General features: G+C 39.2%; 1 protein-coding gene across 1 annotated transcript in view; it reads right to left on the bottom strand.

Moving 5' to 3' along the window:
• Positions 1 to 18,250, bottom strand: part of COL11A1 (collagen type XI alpha 1 chain) — a 164,533-nt gene that overhangs the window by 49,380 nt on the left and 96,903 nt on the right. The window contains exons 33-41 of the mRNA XM_075038798.1: positions 17,922 to 17,966; positions 17,739 to 17,792; positions 17,599 to 17,643; positions 13,541 to 13,594; positions 12,620 to 12,673; positions 6,050 to 6,103; positions 5,031 to 5,138; positions 4,157 to 4,246; positions 3,819 to 3,872 (exon numbers count right to left, since the gene is read on the bottom strand). Of these exons, the coding sequence (XP_074894899.1) occupies positions 3,819 to 3,872; positions 4,157 to 4,246; positions 5,031 to 5,138; positions 6,050 to 6,103; positions 12,620 to 12,673; positions 13,541 to 13,594; positions 17,599 to 17,643; positions 17,739 to 17,792; positions 17,922 to 17,966 (558 nt within the window). The remainder of the gene's footprint in view (positions 1 to 3,818; positions 3,873 to 4,156; positions 4,247 to 5,030; positions 5,139 to 6,049; positions 6,104 to 12,619; positions 12,674 to 13,540; positions 13,595 to 17,598; positions 17,644 to 17,738; positions 17,793 to 17,921; positions 17,967 to 18,250) is intronic.

The raw sequence follows: 18,250 nt of genomic DNA on the forward strand, positions 1-18,250 counted from the left end.
TTGATGCTCATGGTCTGCTATGAGCTACTGTGAAAAAAAGCAAACTATTGTGGTTTAATTGTGGTCCTTGCAGATGCACAGAAACCCAGTATTAAGAGCACCTATGCATCTTTTTTCACTGAAAAACACTTTGAAGATAACAAGTTAGTAATTAAAGATGAAATAGAAAGAAGATCCCACTAAGAACTTCTGGAATGCTCTCAGGTCGGCTTGGTGCTGTTTGTGCCTTAAGTGGCCTTCTTGCACTACAGTGAACTCAAAGTATATTAAAAAAAAAAAAAAAGTTTACCCTTCAAACTCTCTTTTCTCTCTGCTCACAATTCCTGCTACACCTACATCTATTTCTCAAAGATCAGAAAAACAATATGCAAAAAATTCTGACCTTCCTAAGTGATTCTTTCAATGACTATGTTTACCTTAGCAGGAAGTATAGCGACAACAGGAATGGATTTATGAAGTGAAGAAGCAGTTGGTAATGTGCTCCTGACACCCATACTCTGTATATTTCTGGACTATACTTCATAATAATTCCAGTCTGGCACTGAACTCCCATTAGCTGGTGCATATTAGAAGTGCTCCTGGAATTTCTCTTCCAATTTAGTTTCACATGAAAGCAATACTGTTCATAAGCTCCAAGAGAGCTCCATGATTTGAAATGAAGGATGGTAAATGGGGATGATTGAGACATTAACCTCAAAAAGGTTCTGATGTTTTGAACTAAAACACTAACATATACACAACCTATAAGAATTAGAAAAACATGGATCATCTGAATTTAAATTCAAACACATGTATTTCAGAATATGGACAACCATCACTAAACAAGATATATGCTTTTGCCTCACAACCTTATGTGATGCATATTTATGAGAAACTATGCTACTAGTGGCACAGCTACTGTGTGGGCATCCTGTCTGGGAAAGTGGGGTGTGTTAAATGTCAGGTATGCTTGTGCTGTCCAGTTTGTCCATGCTCAGAAGAGTTCTGGTTCATTGCACCTGAACTAATTATCTGCTTGAGAGGTTAGTGCAGCCTTAGGGCCTCCTTTACAAAAAAACCCCGAAGATATGACCTCTAGATTGAAGAGACTATTCTGGTCTATGCTATCTTGATTTTGATTCATCTTTTCTTCTAACAGTTCAGGTTCTTCAGATGGGGTGGGATGGTATCCCTTTTGACTCTCCCTACTAGCTTCCATTCCATTCCATTCCATTCCATTCCATTCCATTCCATTCCATTCCATTCCATTCCATTCCATTCCCAGCTACCTTGTTTTGGTGCCTTTTGGGAATGTATATGTACTGCATGGTGTAAAGAAGTACTGTAAATCACAAATGCAAGTTCTTGACTTAAAGAATAGAATCTTAAGGGCATTAAGAATTTGATAATTAATTTTAAGAATTCAAGTACCAAGTATTAAGAAATCAAGAAGTAAATCTGAAAAGTGTGCTATAGCAGATCTTTTCCAATAATGTAGAAATAATCCAAAAGCAAGAACCTTTATATTAAGGTTTTTTTCCCTCCTTGTTTAATGTATTTTAATCTCAATATGAATTGCAGCAACATAAGAGAGCTTTATTGTTGAATACATAGAATTTCAGCTCCTCCATTACTTTTTTATGTAGCAGGAATAGCTGTGCTGGTTTTTTTTTTTTTACTTCAGTTGCACTGAATAAAAGAAATAAGTTGACAAGATGACTATCAAAATCTACACAATTCACATTTGGGAATAACTGTACCGTGTTTTCAACACCAGTGCATCCTTGTAGAACTTCCTTGCATAAAAAATGACAACAGAGAATAGGTAAGTTTAAGCATATCGTACTTCAAATACCTTTCAGTGGATAACTGCCAGAAACTGACGTGAAAGAAGCAGCAGATGTATAAATAGTAGAAGTCCAAACGTGAAACAAAAATCTAAATGTAAACAACTATTGAGCACAGGACCATCTAGGAAAAGCCTAGTCACACTACTCAAGGGAGAATAATTTACTGTTTTTGAGGAATGAGTACATATCACTGCTTTTCTCTCTATCATAATCATAAAGAAAAAAACAACTACAACAACACAAAAAGTTGGCAAAGATATTTTTATGCCTATGTTGAGCTTAAAATATTGAGAAGGAATAATACTGCATGACATGATTTACATAGCTCTTATTAGCCAGGCAAACATAATTTGTAACAGTTTCATTGATCATGCATGTATAGGCATGCTCCACACAAGAAGTAGAGTAAAGATAAAGTCTTCAAAGTAATGGATTGTTTTGATCATCTTATGTTCTAAAATTCTTATGTAATTGTATAATGCATCATTTCTTTCCATATTCATAAAATGGTGTTGTTAATAAACCATTCTTATATTCTTGCATGATCTATTTTCCCTTGGATTTCAATGGGAGATTTCAAGTTGTATGTTATTATTTTCCAAAATAAGATTCTTTTTTACAATGACCATCATACTTTCTCAAAGTTCTTAAGCTTGCTCTATAGTTTTTCCCTTTTCCTACAGAATCTAAACTTTCATTGAAAAATATTTTTTTCAATGTAGATACTGTGGCCAAAAAAAAATGATATACAATGCCTGCTGCTATATCATTCCCTGTTCCAATTTCAAAGCACTTCAAAACAGGATTAAGATGTGTTCTCTTCTTTAACTATGTTGACGTCTCCTAACTCGGAGTGAAAACTCTCAATAGATTCTGAGAGGACTGTCTTCAAACTTTTTTTTTTTTTTTAAGATGATAGCAAATAAAAAATTGTAAAACAGTGGTGGAAAGAAATAGGCTTTGTGACATTTCCCAACTATACAGAAATTACTGAAAATGAGTAGAATATTTATCATTTCATTCTTTATGGATGAAACATTCTGCTACCCAATGTAAACTGAAAGAATCTGTTTCACAATGAGTTAAAATGAATCAAAACTTACACATAGGCCAGTATATGGTTCAAAATGTTAGATACAGTAATAAGGGCATAAAAGTAGTGATGCCACATATTTAAAAGCTAGCTTAGGCTATGCAGAACACCAGCAATATTTTTAACATTATGTGGGTCAACTGTATGAGTGAACTGCTGTTGTACAAAGGGGACGCAGCCGTATTGGGTTTGTGTGGCAAGGTTTTGGTAGTGGGGTGACGGGGCTGCAGAGCTGTCTTCTGTGAGAAGATGCCAGAAGCTTCCCGTATGTCTGACAGAGCCAATGCCAGCCGGCTCTAAGACAGACCCGCCACTGGCCAAGGCCAAGCCCATCAGCAACAGTGGAGTGCCTCTGGGATAACATATTTAAGAAGGGGAAAAAAAAGTTGCCGTGGCACAGAAACTGCAGTTGGAGAGAGGAGTGAGAACATGTGAGAGAAACAACCCTGCGGACACCAAGGTCAGTGCAGAAGGAGGGGCAGGAGATGCTCCAGGCGCCGGAGCAGAGATTCCCCTGCAGCCTCTGGTGAAGACCATGGTGAGGCAGGCTGTCCCCCTGCAGCCCAGGGAGGTCCACGGTGGAGCAGATATCCACCTGCAGCCCATGGAGGACCCCACGCTGGAGCAGGTGGATGTGCCTGAAAGAGGCCATGAACTCGTGGGAAGCCCGCGCTGGAGCAGGCTCCTGGCAGGACCTGTGGCCCCGTGGAGACCAGAGCCCCACGCTGGAGCAGGTTTTCTGGCAGGACCTGTGACCCTATGGGGGACTCACACTGGAGCAGTGTGCTCCTGAAGGACTGCACACTGTGGAAAGGACTTACGCTGGAGCAGTTCATGAAGAACTGCAGCCCATGTAATACTGTTTATATTTCCATAAAATTATTATGTTTACTTACAATTGGGCCAGGTGGGCCTTGTGGGCCTTCCCCTCCTTTCAGACCAGCTGGACCCTTAAAAATTAAAAAAAAAAAGCTTATTTCTTACACTGGAAAGTTCAAGAGTATTTTTACAACACATGTAATGGAAGAATGTAAAAATCCAAAACCAAAAAAACGAATAAATTCCTTTTTGCTTATATAGCCAACGATATTCAACAATGTTGGATGCTTGATGTCTGTTCTCCTATTGCATTCATTTTTAAGCACAGTAGAAGGTTCCATGAAATAAAAGACTTAATCCATTGTTTCTTGCATTTAGAAACATCATGACAATTGTTCTAGTGCTTGTATCATACCTGTGCACCTGGAAGGCCCCTCTCTCCAGGGAAACCACGAAGACCTGCTGGTCCATCTTTCCCAGGAATGCCTTGAGGGCCTGGGTCACCCTTGGAAACACATTACATTTTGATTAAAAAAAAATGTTTAAAATGCTTATGTTAGTTATTAAATGAGTGACGAAAATGAAATACCAGATCCTAGTTATAGTAATGATAAAAAAGATTATGCCCCCACCTATTCAACCACTAATTCTTTTAATATTTTCAGTACAATAGTCTATCAATATGGTTAAATTTATAACAAGCTTTGACAAAATACAGTATTAGTTATAGAATGTAAATAGTGAAAAACACAGCAAGCCATAAAAATATGTTTAAAGGTACATTCATTGAAAATTTACAATGCCCATTTAAAATGGAAAGTTGAACAGAATTACATAGTAACTAGATAAGGAATATTTTTCTTGTGCCCCAATGGTGGCCAAAAAGTAAGCAAAGAGTTAAATTTGGTCAGTGAAATTCCGCCTTGTAGCCAGTACTACACATCCTACTGTAAATGCCAATGTACAATTTTCCACTTTGGTGTGAACATGTCATTACTATGTATTTCCATAGTGAATGTGTGGTATATGTAAATTGGTTTTTTTATTTTTTATTATAAAAATACTAATTATTGGCTCATGAGAATTCTCATTATTTCAATGGAAGCAGACACAGCTCTAAAATTGGAATATTTCAGTCTTCAAAATCCTTCTAGGTGAAATGTGCCAATTGTGATTTTACATTGTATGTTGTGATTTTATCCTGCATGTTCTGCCTGATGATTTGAAATATGAGACTGTCAGCAATTTATCTGTCCCCTCCAATTTGTTCCCCAAAGCATACATCATACCTTAGCACCTTCTTTTCCTGCAGCACCTGGGAGGCCTTGTTCACCTGGTGGACCAGGAGGACCTGGATGACCTCTTTCTCCAATTGGGCCAGTCTCACCAGTAGGACCCTGAGCACAAAAATAAAACTTCAGTCATCTCAAGATATTTAATGTCTTGGGGGGGGGAGGAACAACAGATTCTTAATATTCAGCTGTTATGAATAGCTGTTACAAAACAATATTACCATGGGTTAGCATACATTCCTCACCTTCCCTCCAGGCAAAGCTGACTTACAAAATATCTTTGTCCTATAAAATAAATCTTGCATTGCATTCTGCCTGCAGACATGTCTGTACAGCTTTCAAAGAGTGAAATCCTGACCTTGCTCCTTAAGCAATGAAACTTTATAACACAGTGTGTATCCACGTATGGGAGGAGATTACAAAAAGGACATGGGAGGGAAATCCATGTACTAAGCTTGTCTTGAAACACTGTCTGTACTGTTGTTTTTCCGAATAATATGAAATGGAAGGTAGAAGAGTTGAAAGATATCTCTTCAGATTCATTAGCAGAGAATTTTCACTGAGGGAATTATCTAAAAAAATGCTCATGCTATACAAATGCTCTATTTTGTTGCAAATAAGTAAGATTAGATCAAATGAAATGTTGACAGTTAATCTCTTCATAATCTAAAAGTGACTGAAATTTGGCCTCTGACAAGACAGTCACATGTTCTTTCTAAACTATTTCATGGTAGAGAACTCTGCCTTCTTGACTTCTGTAAACCACCAACTTCATAATCACGTGAAGAAAGCACACTAAAAAGGAAGTGGAAAGGTAACCCCAACATTTGCATATTTTGTGGAATCACTGATGAATACTAAGTACACGTTTCTATAATTGTTATGCATAATTTGTTACAAAAGTTAATATAACTATCAGTATAGTCCTTTTAATACAACAAAAGCAACTGCCTCAGCCATAATGTGACCATTAAACATTGGTCTTATGAAGTAAAGCATGAAATTAAATGATGTACCTGAGGGCCAACAACACCGCCAGGTCCAGGAGGACCAGTTTTTCCTTGAAAACCCTGTGAAATAATTATAGAAAACTGTGTTACCGAAGACAAGATATAGAAGAGTAAAATTAATATCTGTGCTGAAGAGGAGAAAAAGAAATTCCATGTCACACATTCCTTCTCTTCAGGAAATAAAAATGAGGAATTCTTTTTTCCTCTGTATACTTAGAAGTGAAATACTGATTAATCTTTCTTATCTCTATCAGTTCCAATCTCTCCGAGGTGGTACAGCAGTAAAAATTCCAGTAAATTTTACAGATCTCTCTAGGTGAACTTGATTAGGTGAGTCTGAATGTGTAAATGATGCAGCTAAAAGACAGCTGAAAATACATTTTTACATATATACATTATGAATCATAATGCCAGACATATAAATGCTTTCTAAAGAAAGACACAGATGGTGGATTAAGTTGGAGGAGCATTAAAGATAAGGAGGAGGTTAGACAGAAAGAAAATGAAAAGAAACAGAGATCCAGTGAAGATGAATGTTATCTAGAGACGGTAAAAAAGGCAGCATGAGTGCCACAAAAAGAATGAAGTTAATGAGAAATTGATATGATGACAAAAACTGGGAAGCAGAGACTAGAATGGAAATGGTTTGGGGACAGTTTTTCAGAACACTGGCAAATTTTACAGAATTTTCATTTTCTAATCAGTAGCCCCAGAATTCTGTCCAAAATTAGCCAATAAGCTGAATGAAAACCTCCCTTAATAGTAGCACTGTTTAATGTATCTTTGAAATGTGCTAAATTGTTTCTTTCAAATATTGGAAGTGTGTTGCTGCATAAAGTTAGGAGAGGGCGTTCACTGCTGCATCACAGGTAGGATTCCACATAGTATCCCCTGCCTAACAGCCTCTGTCTGCCTCCTACTCTGCTCATCTGTGTAACAACAAAGGTGTCCTCTGGCCCACATTTCTTCCAAACATGGGGCCCTGCTCAGCATTCCTCTGGGCACAGTCTCATTTGCAGTTGCCCCATTCCATCAGACACGGTTTAAGCTTTTTTTTTACCTTCCTCAACCTGATTCTCTTCTTGCTGCCAGCCAGACGTTATCATGGTTCAGTTTGGCGCATAACTGTTTACGCACTCTCTCTCAGACCTCTGAAATGATCCACATTAAAAACAAATACAAAAGCACCCCTTTGCTCTAGTGACTGAAAATCAGAACTGCTACAGATGGAATCATTCATGGGCCCCTTCCTTTACACAGTCAAAGCTTCTTCAGAAGCCTGTTGTAAGGAAAGACAAAGGAATGTTGAGTATTACCCATTTACTGAAAGTACCTTGAGAAGACTTGCTATTCCCAGATTTGCAGAATACATTGATGCTTTGCAGTATATTCAATGATTCTTGATGCTAATGATGATTTTACTACTCTGCTTTCTCTCTTATGTCACCAGCTTATCTATTCCTACAGATTCAGATTTGTAAAAGAAGCAATAAGCAAAGAAGATTTCAGCAGCAAATACACAAGATGACCTGAACATCCCATGGCTTCATCTACAATATTTAGTACTAAAAAATTTACACTAATGTCTCATGTGTGTGTTTTTAAGTGCCTAATTAGCCTCCTTTTTTTTGTTGTTTTCTGTGAAAGACAATTTATTAAAACTGAGTTTACTGTAGGTCCTTGATTAGTTCTAATAGATGAAACAGCTAGTGTATTTCTATTTTATCCTTTCACAGGCATGAAACACCAAATTCTTGCATAACCAGACAATCTAACAATCTCTGCAGATGATGCCTCCTGCCAATCTGAGATTGATATCACTGAATGTATTGGGTCTGGCTCAGACGGAGTTAATACTCCCCATAGCAGCCCTCATAGCGCTGTGCTCTGCATCCGTAGCTAGAAAGGTGTTGATAACACACCAGTGTTTTGGATACTGCTGAGCAGTGCTGGCACAGCATCAAGGCTGTCTCCCCAACATTTTTGCCCCCCCTCAGTGGCAGGCTGGGGCAGGGCAAGATCTTGGGAGGGGACATAACCAGGACAGCTGACCTAAACTAACGAAACATACTCCATACCATATGACATCAGCTCAGATATAAAAGCTAAGTAAAGGGAGACGGAAGGGGGGCATTTTTGTCTTCCGGAGCAACCACTACGTGTACTGAAGCCCTGCTTCCCAGGAAGTGGCCAGACATCGCCTGCTGATGGGAAGTAGAGAATAACATCATCTGTTTTTCTTTGCTGTCGCCCACAACCTTTGCTTTCACTTTATTAAACTGTCCTTATCTTGACCCACGAGCCTTTTGTTATATTTTCTCCCCCCCGACCAGTTGAGAAGGGGGAGTGATAGAGCAGCTTTGGTGGGCACCTGGCATCCAACCAGGGTCAAACCATCACACTGAAATTGATAACCACTTCTAAAGAGGAACTAGCTTAATACTGGTTTTCAGTACCTAGTTTATTCCTACGTTTATATACCAAATTATTTATCATGATATTACTGTTCCCATGTATAGAATTCCAGCAAACAATGGCAGTTCTTCAAAGTGCATATGGCTTACTGGGCGAAAAAGCTGTAGCTTTTTCTCCACTAATACTTACCTCAGTAGCTGTCAACATATGCTTATTATTCCATAAGCAAGCTCCAGAGTGCAATCTGGGAATCTGGCTCTAATTTGTTAAGCTTGAGTATGTCTCTTAGCCTAATTCCCTAATTGCTGTAATGCCCACATGCGCGACTGAACTTTAATGAGATATATGCCTAAATAAAAAAGAATTCTTAAGACTCTGATTTACCAGTGAGTGCAATGAAAGTTTTCTGATTTATAAATTTTTTAAAAATCTGAAATGGAAATGTTCATCAGATAAAAAGTCAACAAGTCTACTTTTTACTTTTAAAATATCTGTTTTTCTACAAAATCATATGCATGAGAACCCATGGGGGAAAAATATTTTTAAAACAGTTCTGGCCCAAGTATACATATACACAGGGAGGAAAACAATGCTAATGAAAAGCTGTATTTGCTCCTAAGTTACTCAAGTTTTCTATCAGTCTAACCCTACTAAACCCAAAGGAGATACAAAATTAGAGAACCATAGTATTGATTGAACCCAGAGGGACCTGGTCCAAACATCACACAGTAGCAGTGTCCATAGTTTCATTGTATTTTGCATCTTTCATTTCTAGTCATGAGTGAAATCAAGAAATCATAGAATGGTTGAGGTTAGAAGGGGCCTCTAGAGGTTATTTGGTCCAACTGCCCTGCTCAAGCAGGGCCACTGACACATGGTTGCCCAGGAGTATGTCCAGATGGCTTTTGAATATCTCCAAGGATGGAGGCTCTGCAACCTTTCTGGGTAATCTGTTCCAGCGCTCTGTCACCCTCACAGTGAATAAGTGTTTCCTTGTATTAGGTTTGTGTGGCGAGGTTTTGGGGGGGGTGGGGGGGTTACAGGGGTGGCTTCTGTGAGAAGCTGCTGGAAGCTTCCCCTATGTCTGACAGAGCCAATGCCAGCCGGCTCTGAGACGGACCCGCCACCGGCCAAGGTCGAGCCCATCAGCGATAGTAGTAGCGCCTCTGTGATAACATATTTAAGAAGGAAAAAAAGTTGCAGGGCACACGGAAACAGCAGCCAGAGAGAGGAGTGAGAACATGTAAGAGAAACAAGCCTGTGGACACCAAGGTCAGTGAAGAAGGAGGGGCAGGAGATGCTCCAGGCGCCGGAGCAGAGATTCCCCTGCAGCCCGTGGTGAAGACCATGGTGAGGCAGGCTGTCCCCCTGCAGTCCAGGGAGGTCCACGGTGGAGCAGATATCCACCTGCAGCCTGTGGAGGACCCCACGCTGGAGCAGGTGGGTTCCCGAAGGAGGATGTGACCCCATGGGAAGCCCGCGCTGGAGCAGGCTCCTGGCAGGACCTGTGGCCCTGTGGAGAGAGGAGCCCATGGTGGAGCAGGTTTTCTGGCAGGACCTGTGACCCTGTGACGCTGGAGCAGTGTGCTCCTGAAGGACTGCATGCCGTGGAAAGGACCCACACCGGAGCAGTTTGTGAAGAACTGCAGCCCGTGGGAAGGGCCCACGTTGGAGCATTTCGTGGAGGACTGTCTCCTGTGGGAGGGTCCCCACGCTGGAGCAGGGGAAGAGTGTGATGAGCCCTCCCCCTGAGGAGGATGAAGCGGCAGAAACAATGTGTGATGAACTGACCATAATCCCCATTCCCCCTCCCCCTGTGCTGCTGTAGGGGGTAGGTAGAGAATCTGGGAGTGAAGTTGTGCCTGGGAAGAAGGGAGGGGTGGAGGGAAGGTGTTTTGAGATTTGGTTTTATTTCTCATTACCCTGCTCTGGTTGATTGGCAATAAATTAAGTTAATTTTCCCCAAGTTGAGTCTGGTTTGCCTGTGACGGTAATTGGTTGAGTGATCTCTCCCTGTCCTTATGTCAACCCACAAGCCCTTTGTTATATTTTCTCTCCCCCATCCAGCGGGGTGGCAGGGGCAGAGTGATAGAATGGCTTTGGTGGGCACCTGGCATCCAGCCAGGGTCAACCCACCACACTCATGTTCAGATGGAACCTCCTGTGTTTCAGTTCATGCCCACTGCCTCTTGTCCTGTCACTGGGCACCACTGGAAAGAGCCTGGCTCCATCTTCTTTACACCTTTTAGGTATTTATATACTTTGATAAGATTTGACCTAGGCCGCCTCTTCTCTAGGCTAAACAGTCCCAGCTCTATCAGTCTTTACTCATAGGAGAGATGCTCCGGTCCCTTTATCATCTTAGTGGCCCTTTGCTGGCCCCTCTCCAGCAGCTCTCTGTCTCTTGTACTGAGGAGCCCAGAACTGGACACAATACTCCTGGTCTCACCAGGGCTGAACAGAAGGGAAAGATCACCCTACTGCAGCCCAGGATACTATTAGCATTCTTCACCATAATGGCACATTACTGGCTCATGTTCAAATAAATAAGAATAAAGGGAAAATAGTAACTGTGCTTTTTCTTATCACACTAAAGAACAATTTTGAGCTTCCTGCATTTTAAACAATGATTCAAATTCATTTTTATGGTACGCAAGACTAGTCTTTGCATCATCACAAAGAAAAAGAACAAAGTAGTAGTCAATAATGTTTCTGTCACACACAAAAAAGCCACTACCGTTGCAAAGAATTACAATGCTACAGTACTAGCAGAAGAAAATACAGTTTTTCAGAATGATGTGTTACTCCAAGCTCTGTGCTACCCCTTCTAGTAGTAGAAGTGACTCAGCAGTCACTAACAGATTTCCAGTGAAGTTGGACCCCAAAACACATTCTACATACTGAGAAAATTTCTCTCTAAATTAATTTATGGCTTTCTCTAGCTCTGAAAAATCTGAGTAAGAATTTTATTTTATTTCAGTGTGTCCTGGTTTCGGCTGAATAGAGTTAATTTTCTTCCTAGTAGCTGGTACAGTGCTGTGTTTTGGATTTAATATGAGAATAAGGTTGGTAGCACACTGACGTTTTAGTTGTTGCTAGGCAGTGCTTATCCTAAGTCAAGGACTTTTCAGTTTCCCATGCTCTACCAGTGAGGAGGTGCACAAAAAGCTGGGAGGGAGCACGACCAGTACAGCTGACCTGAACTAGCTAAATGGATATTCCATAACATAGAACATCATGCTCAGGATATAAACTGGGGGAATTGTCTGGGAGGGGGGGCATGGATCACTGCTCAGGGACTGGCTGGGCATCAGTCAGTGGGTGGTGAGCAATTGCATTGTGATCACTTGTCTTTCCTGGGTTTTCTTTCTTTCTTTTTTTTTTATATCTTCCTTTTCATTATTATTATTATTGTTGTTGTTATTCTTTTTGTTGTTGTTATTCTATTTCAATTATTAAACTGTTCTTATCTCAACCTGCAGGTTTTACTTTTTTTTCCTGATTTCTCCTCCCCATTCCACCAGCGAGCGGCTGCAGGGTGCTTAGTCACCAGCTGGGGTTGAACCATGGTACAGTGGGATATGAGTAAGGTTTTGGCACTACAGAAGTAGAGAGGTTTTTTAAATAATTCCATTAAAACTGTTACATGTTAATTTCTTCATTTTGCTGCCAGAATTAACTCATTGTGATTCTTGGCAGGATTGCATAGGATATAGTTTCAAAATGTAAAGCTTTTTTCACAGGTTGAATCATTCCTGATCCTACTTTCCAAAGGTGTTGGCTTTTGAGTTTCCTAGCTGCTTGTATTGTTATCTATGTTACATGGCATTCAGTGAGAAAAGAACCATAGAGTAATTGTGTGACAAATCTTTATTAAAATTGAGATCTGAGTATTAATTTCTGTTACTTCTATTGACTATTTAAGCTCATTGTGATGTTACTAACCAGGCATAGCAAAGAATAACCTCACTCTTGTAGCATGGAAACAAAACAAAGTTTTCTCATGCCTACCCTACCAACCATAAGAAAACTACAGTTATATAACCTCTTCATCCCAGCCTCTTCCCCTTTTCTCTGTTGTCTCTATTTCTTTAGTTTTGATCACACAATCATGACCTTTGGAGGTTTACAACACTAACATAATAGAGTACATTTACTTACAGTCTCACCCCGCTGTCCTGGGTGCCCAGGCAAGCCATCTTTTCCAGGTGGCCCCTGAAATTGTAAAATACATAAATCAAACATTTCTTAGCCATCCTTAGTTCTGAAAAAAAGGTGTGCCATTAGCTGTAAGAATCTCTGATCTCTTTGTTTTTTCTAGACCAGTATTCAGTACAGCTTAAATGCTCCAATATCAGCTAACTATGATTATAATAATACATTTTCCTTGGGTCCTCCCTGGTGTGCATTAGCAATTGCTTGGAGAGTGACTGTTAGGTAGTTAAGTGCATGCATGTTCAAAATGGATTTCTGTAAATTCAGAAATCATGGAAAGTCCCTATACTTACCTTCCATTTTTCTTTGCTTAATGACTCAGTTAACACAAAACTAAACATTACAGGAGTACTTGATGAAATTTCAGGTTTTGGCATCGGAAACAAAAATAACAAACGCATGGGTGAAAAAAATCACAGGTGGTTTGATGCTTTTGTACTTCCTCCACATGAGCAGAAACACACTGGAAGACCAGTATAACTAGTTCAGGCTGCAGCTCAAATGTGCTATTACTTCTATACATTTCTGCTATTAATGAGTGTCTCCTTCCTCTGAATTTTTTCCTCAATGAATCAATTGTTAAAGGAAAATATACACCAGCAAAATAATATTTTGCCTAAACTCAGTCTGTCACTGGACTTTGCAATCAGCATACTAGAAAATTTGCAGTTTAATATATTACGCTGAATGTCATATGAGCTGCAGCAATGATCATTTCGAATATGTGAGTCCTTGTCTTAGCCTTGAAGCTCAATAAGCATATTTGTAATCCATCCCTTAAATAAATCTTTAAATATTTTTTTCAGAAACACTTTATGAAAAATAACATTCCTGTTGTTGCACATACTTAATTAAAAAGATACTTACTGGAGGTCCCTTTGGTCCAGGGAATCCGACAGGTCCCTGAGGCCCTTGTGGTCCCTAGTATAAAGGCAACCAAAGAAGTAAAATTTTACTCTAACTGCTATGACACTGGACTGAAAAGTTTGTTTCAGTTATAAAATATATGAGCTTTAGTTATAAAATATATGAACTCTGTAGATAATGTCTGCTTATAAGTATAAAGCCTCAGCTCCACTGCCATAAATATTGGTAGTAACAATTCACATGCATAGACATTGGAGGGGATTTCCTGAAAGCAATACTGCCTGTGTCAGAATGCAGTAAGAAAAAAGAAAAACTATTTATATAAAGTATGTCTGTGTCTGACCCCTGAAACTGTGCATAATAAAGTAGGAATTAACTGTGAGTAAGAAACATTGTTTTCTATGTTGCATAAAACATAGGAATTAATTAATAGTCTGGTGGTCTTTTTAACTTCCAGTCCAACATTCATCTTTGGTAGTTCTTACAGTCTGACAATATTTCAAGCCAGTACAACAGTACAAACTTCCAAACAGACTAAGTTTTCCAGAGTTACCAGGGACTCAATACAACATTCTTGCTATCATGTAAAATAGTTGAGATAGCTCTAAAAAACCCCATGATGCATGAACGTTTTATTTATATAGCTCTGTATATACACATATATATGGAGTGAGAAAATTTTCATGCAGCTCGGTTTTACAAATTTAGTTAGATGATCATGTGAGTTAGTGCATTGTGTAAGTACATGTACAAATATATAAATATACATGTGTACATATATGTATGTCCACATGCATCTGTACACAGATATTTACACAAAGTACTAGCTTACATGACTGTTTCTAAAGTTGTCACCAAATAAAACAGGGGCCAGCTTTTAAAATTTATTGCTGATATGCTGACTACGTCAGCTTATTAAAAGAATTTGTCCTGTTTAGTTTTTAGTGTGCTAAGTCAAAGAGTAGCAACCTGAAAAACCTTATTTATTCTACATGGTCCCATAGCAGAGCCATGTACCCTAGTCATATAGTGCAAGACTTTATCCTATTCTACTTGGTATATGATGTGTGGTTTTGCTGAGACATCAGCTGTCAAAATATGTTAGAAATGTTGGTTTGATGTGAAAGACTTGAAGCAGGAGGCCATATCTCCCAAATTATGCTATCCCTTTGCTCCTCTGATAAAGTACCAACTGCTTCCAAGTTCCATAAGCCTCATTCAATAAAGCCCAGGCTCACTTCCAGAGCATGGCTGCCTCCTGTAGTAGGCAAAGCAGTGTGCAAATGTAGCTGTGGGAGAGGATCCCTTGTGCACAGCCTGGGAGAATATGCCCTTAAGTGACTCTTATTCCAGAGTAGACCTTGGTTATACTGTGATACTAAATCTGAGTCAACTAAGAATTGCTAGGCAAAGGAAGAAATCTTTGTGATCTTACTGCACTATCCATCATTTTTATTTTCTTTTCCAAAACAGGTGTGAGGTTATTTCTGAAACCTCCATAACACACAAATATGTTCCATATGAGGATTTAGGGTTTTTTTAATTCTGCTGTCTCTGTCAACAAATGACCTTTCCTCATTTGCTTCTGGGTATAACATAAAGCATAAAGTCTCCAAAAAAATGGAGGAGTTTTACAGAAGAAAACTATTAAAATTGACTCAGCTACTGTACAAAATGTATGAAAGAAATTGGTCCCTCTCAGGAAATGGGTTATAAGAGCACAACTCAAAGTTTTAGTGTTAGTTGCATCCTTCTTTCTCATAAATTCCCACTGTACTTTGATCCTCATGTCTTGAGGCTTTTTAAGGAAAGAAGATTTTAATTTTTTTTATTCACAATATGGCTTGCATATTTCAAGGCACTGGACTGATGGATTGTGAGAAAAAGCACTAGAATACTAACAGCATGTTATCAAAATTACATTTTCTTTTTGTCATTAAATTTCATTTTAACAGTAGCTACACAGGACAGATTATTTAATGTTTGCATGCCTGGTACCTGAAAAAGTCTTAACGGAGTAGAAATGACAGTTTTATTTTTTGACTGACATTCACCTCTATTGGGAAGCAAATAGATACCTCACACTTATATTACACAAGTAATATGAGATGTGGTGCTCTGCGATTCTTCATTTCTTTGCTCTAATCAATTTCTCTCCAGGGATGCCTTCATCTTGGATTGATCTGCTCATTGTTTTCAGCCCCCCACAGCTTCTCTTCCTCGTAACCTCTTGGAGCTGCCAGCAAACTCCTCCTTCATGAGGCTCTGCTATTCAGCTTTTGGGAGTCTGCCTCTGATGTTCCTCCTCGGTGTAAAACAACCTACAGTTCCTTTCTTAGACTACGCCTAGTTCTTTACATCCAACATCCTAGTTAACTCATTCCTCTCTTGAATCCCAGCTTCCTGCCCCTGTGTCTCTCTTACTTGCCATGTCATTCCTGTTTCACTCAAACTTTCCACTTATTCCTGCTGTCCATGTTCCACTTAATACATTGTCTTTCGCTTGATATCAAGGTACTTTCAACTTCTTACTGCAGCCTTCCTTGGAGTGCTGCCTTCCATATGTACTGGCTACAGTCTAGTCCTCCAGTCCTCAACTTTCCTTCTGTTCTATCCTACTTCTCTTTACTGCAAGAACCACTCTCCTGCTCCACTAACCAGTCTCTTGGAAAGTTAAGTAATATTCTGCTTCAGGAATGAAAGAGCTAAAATGATGTGTATGAAAGGTTTTTAGTAAACTAAACCTTTTGTTTCCAGTGTAGTTGATATTAATTTTTTTGGCATATGCTTTAATAACTTTCAGTCAAAAGGAAAGGAAGCCTTTTCTTAAGCAGAAAAATGTCACATTAGATATGCAGGTATGTGCATTCCTTTGCATGTTTATAGCAGACAGATGGTTATTAATACGGTTCTTGCAACTGCTAAGGATAAACCAGACAAAATTAACCTTAATTGCTTTCTGCAGACACACAAACTGAAAATTTGAGATTTCTAGAACACACTCACGCTATGCTCTTGTTATTAGCTTTATGGATGTCCTTATCTCCAGTAATCAACTCAATCAAACCATGTGGTCTGATCCTATGGCCTTTTTCTTTTTCAGTTTGCTTAGTCATTCCAGCAAAACCAGTTTGCTGTTCTGCCAGGATTGTTACACCAAGTGTGCATGTATTCAGGAAGGAAATAGTGTAACAAAGCAACATTATGGAGCAGGGGAAAATGCACAAGGAGCTCCCTCCTGAAGAGTAAGACTTCTGGAGACCACTGGGACTTGGGGGTGGGTACTGGGAAAGGATTTATAGATTCTCTACATGAAAAAGTTTTGCGGTTTAATGAAATATGACTACAAAAGAAAAGTTTCCTAAGCTTTGCAAAAATACTTTGGCAGAGAGCATGTCCGCTTAAACTATCTGAGTTGGTTTTCAAGTGCTGCTATTACAAATCTGATTTATTAATATTGTTTTTCTATATACTGCTGTGTAATGGACTGAATGTATATTGGATTTGTGTATTGATTGGTAAGATAATAGCAAGCAGAAAATTTTATTTTAGCAAGCACAATAGGATTTCTCAATCATGCAGAAAGTAGGTTGAAGGGAATTCTTAGCTGATCAGAATGAAAAAAATCAGCTGCTTCAACAAAGAAGCTTCTGAAGGTGACTTGAGTGATTTGCAAATCCAATAAACAAGCAGTAAGCTGCAGTAAATGGGGAATTCTTAAGAGCATAAGCTGGTAAGTACAACTGTAATTTACACGGTAATTTACATGGATATATACAAAGTGCATGGATATAATACAAAGTGTGTATGTATTCTTTGTGTTCTTTATGTACAGAACTGAGCTACAGATCGGAGAAGCTTTCAGCAAACTTCAGCTACTCCATTCATAACTTTGTGAAAAGCATCACTGGAATTGAGGTTTTGTTCATTCTGGTTACTCTGGACAAAGAAGGGCAAAGACATGAGAGGGAGAACTAAAAATAAAACAACCCTCCCACCCTCAAATCACACTCCTACATAGTGGGAAAAACAACATTACATAAATAGCATTCACATACCCTTTCACCTGGTGGGCCAGGAGGACCATCATTGCCTGCAGTACCCTAGAAAGAGAAGAAAACAAGTTCAAAGATTAGACCTCTATTTTATTTAAAAGAAACAGCCTGCAGCCAATCTATACAGCGTGCTTGACGATTACCTTCGGACCTGGTTTGCCAGTGGGACCTCTGGGACCTCTTGAGCCTCTTGGACCCTGTCAATTTAACACAGATGCACTTGATGATAATTATTGGATACTATAATAAAACTGAATAATTCTTCACTGTATAGTGGAGGTAATTAATCTAGGAAAGCCTCTAAACTGCAAAGCAAAAGTACATACTGTTGGTCCTCGCTGTCCTCTGGGGCCTGGTTTGCCATGTAATCCCTGTAGAGAAAAGTTCACAGAAATCATCTTAGCAGACACTGTATTTGTGAGATAAAGTTTTTTTACTGAACTGGAGGCAGAACGCAACGCCCTTAAGTTTAAATGTTATTTTATCTTTAAGTATCTACTTTGCATTTCAATTTACAGAATCATGGTCCTTGATAAAATTAATTTTCTTTCTGAGTTCACTGGGACTTCTAGCTAAATGCACTGAATTTGCCTCAGAGTCAGATTCTGTCATAGGCATTAGAACATCTTAAACTACGTTAAAATAGTAGTGAAGA

This window comes from Buteo buteo, chromosome 10 (assembly GCF_964188355.1).
Source record: "Buteo buteo chromosome 10, bButBut1.hap1.1, whole genome shotgun sequence".
Classification (NCBI taxonomy): Eukaryota; Metazoa; Chordata; class Aves; order Accipitriformes; family Accipitridae; genus Buteo; species Buteo buteo.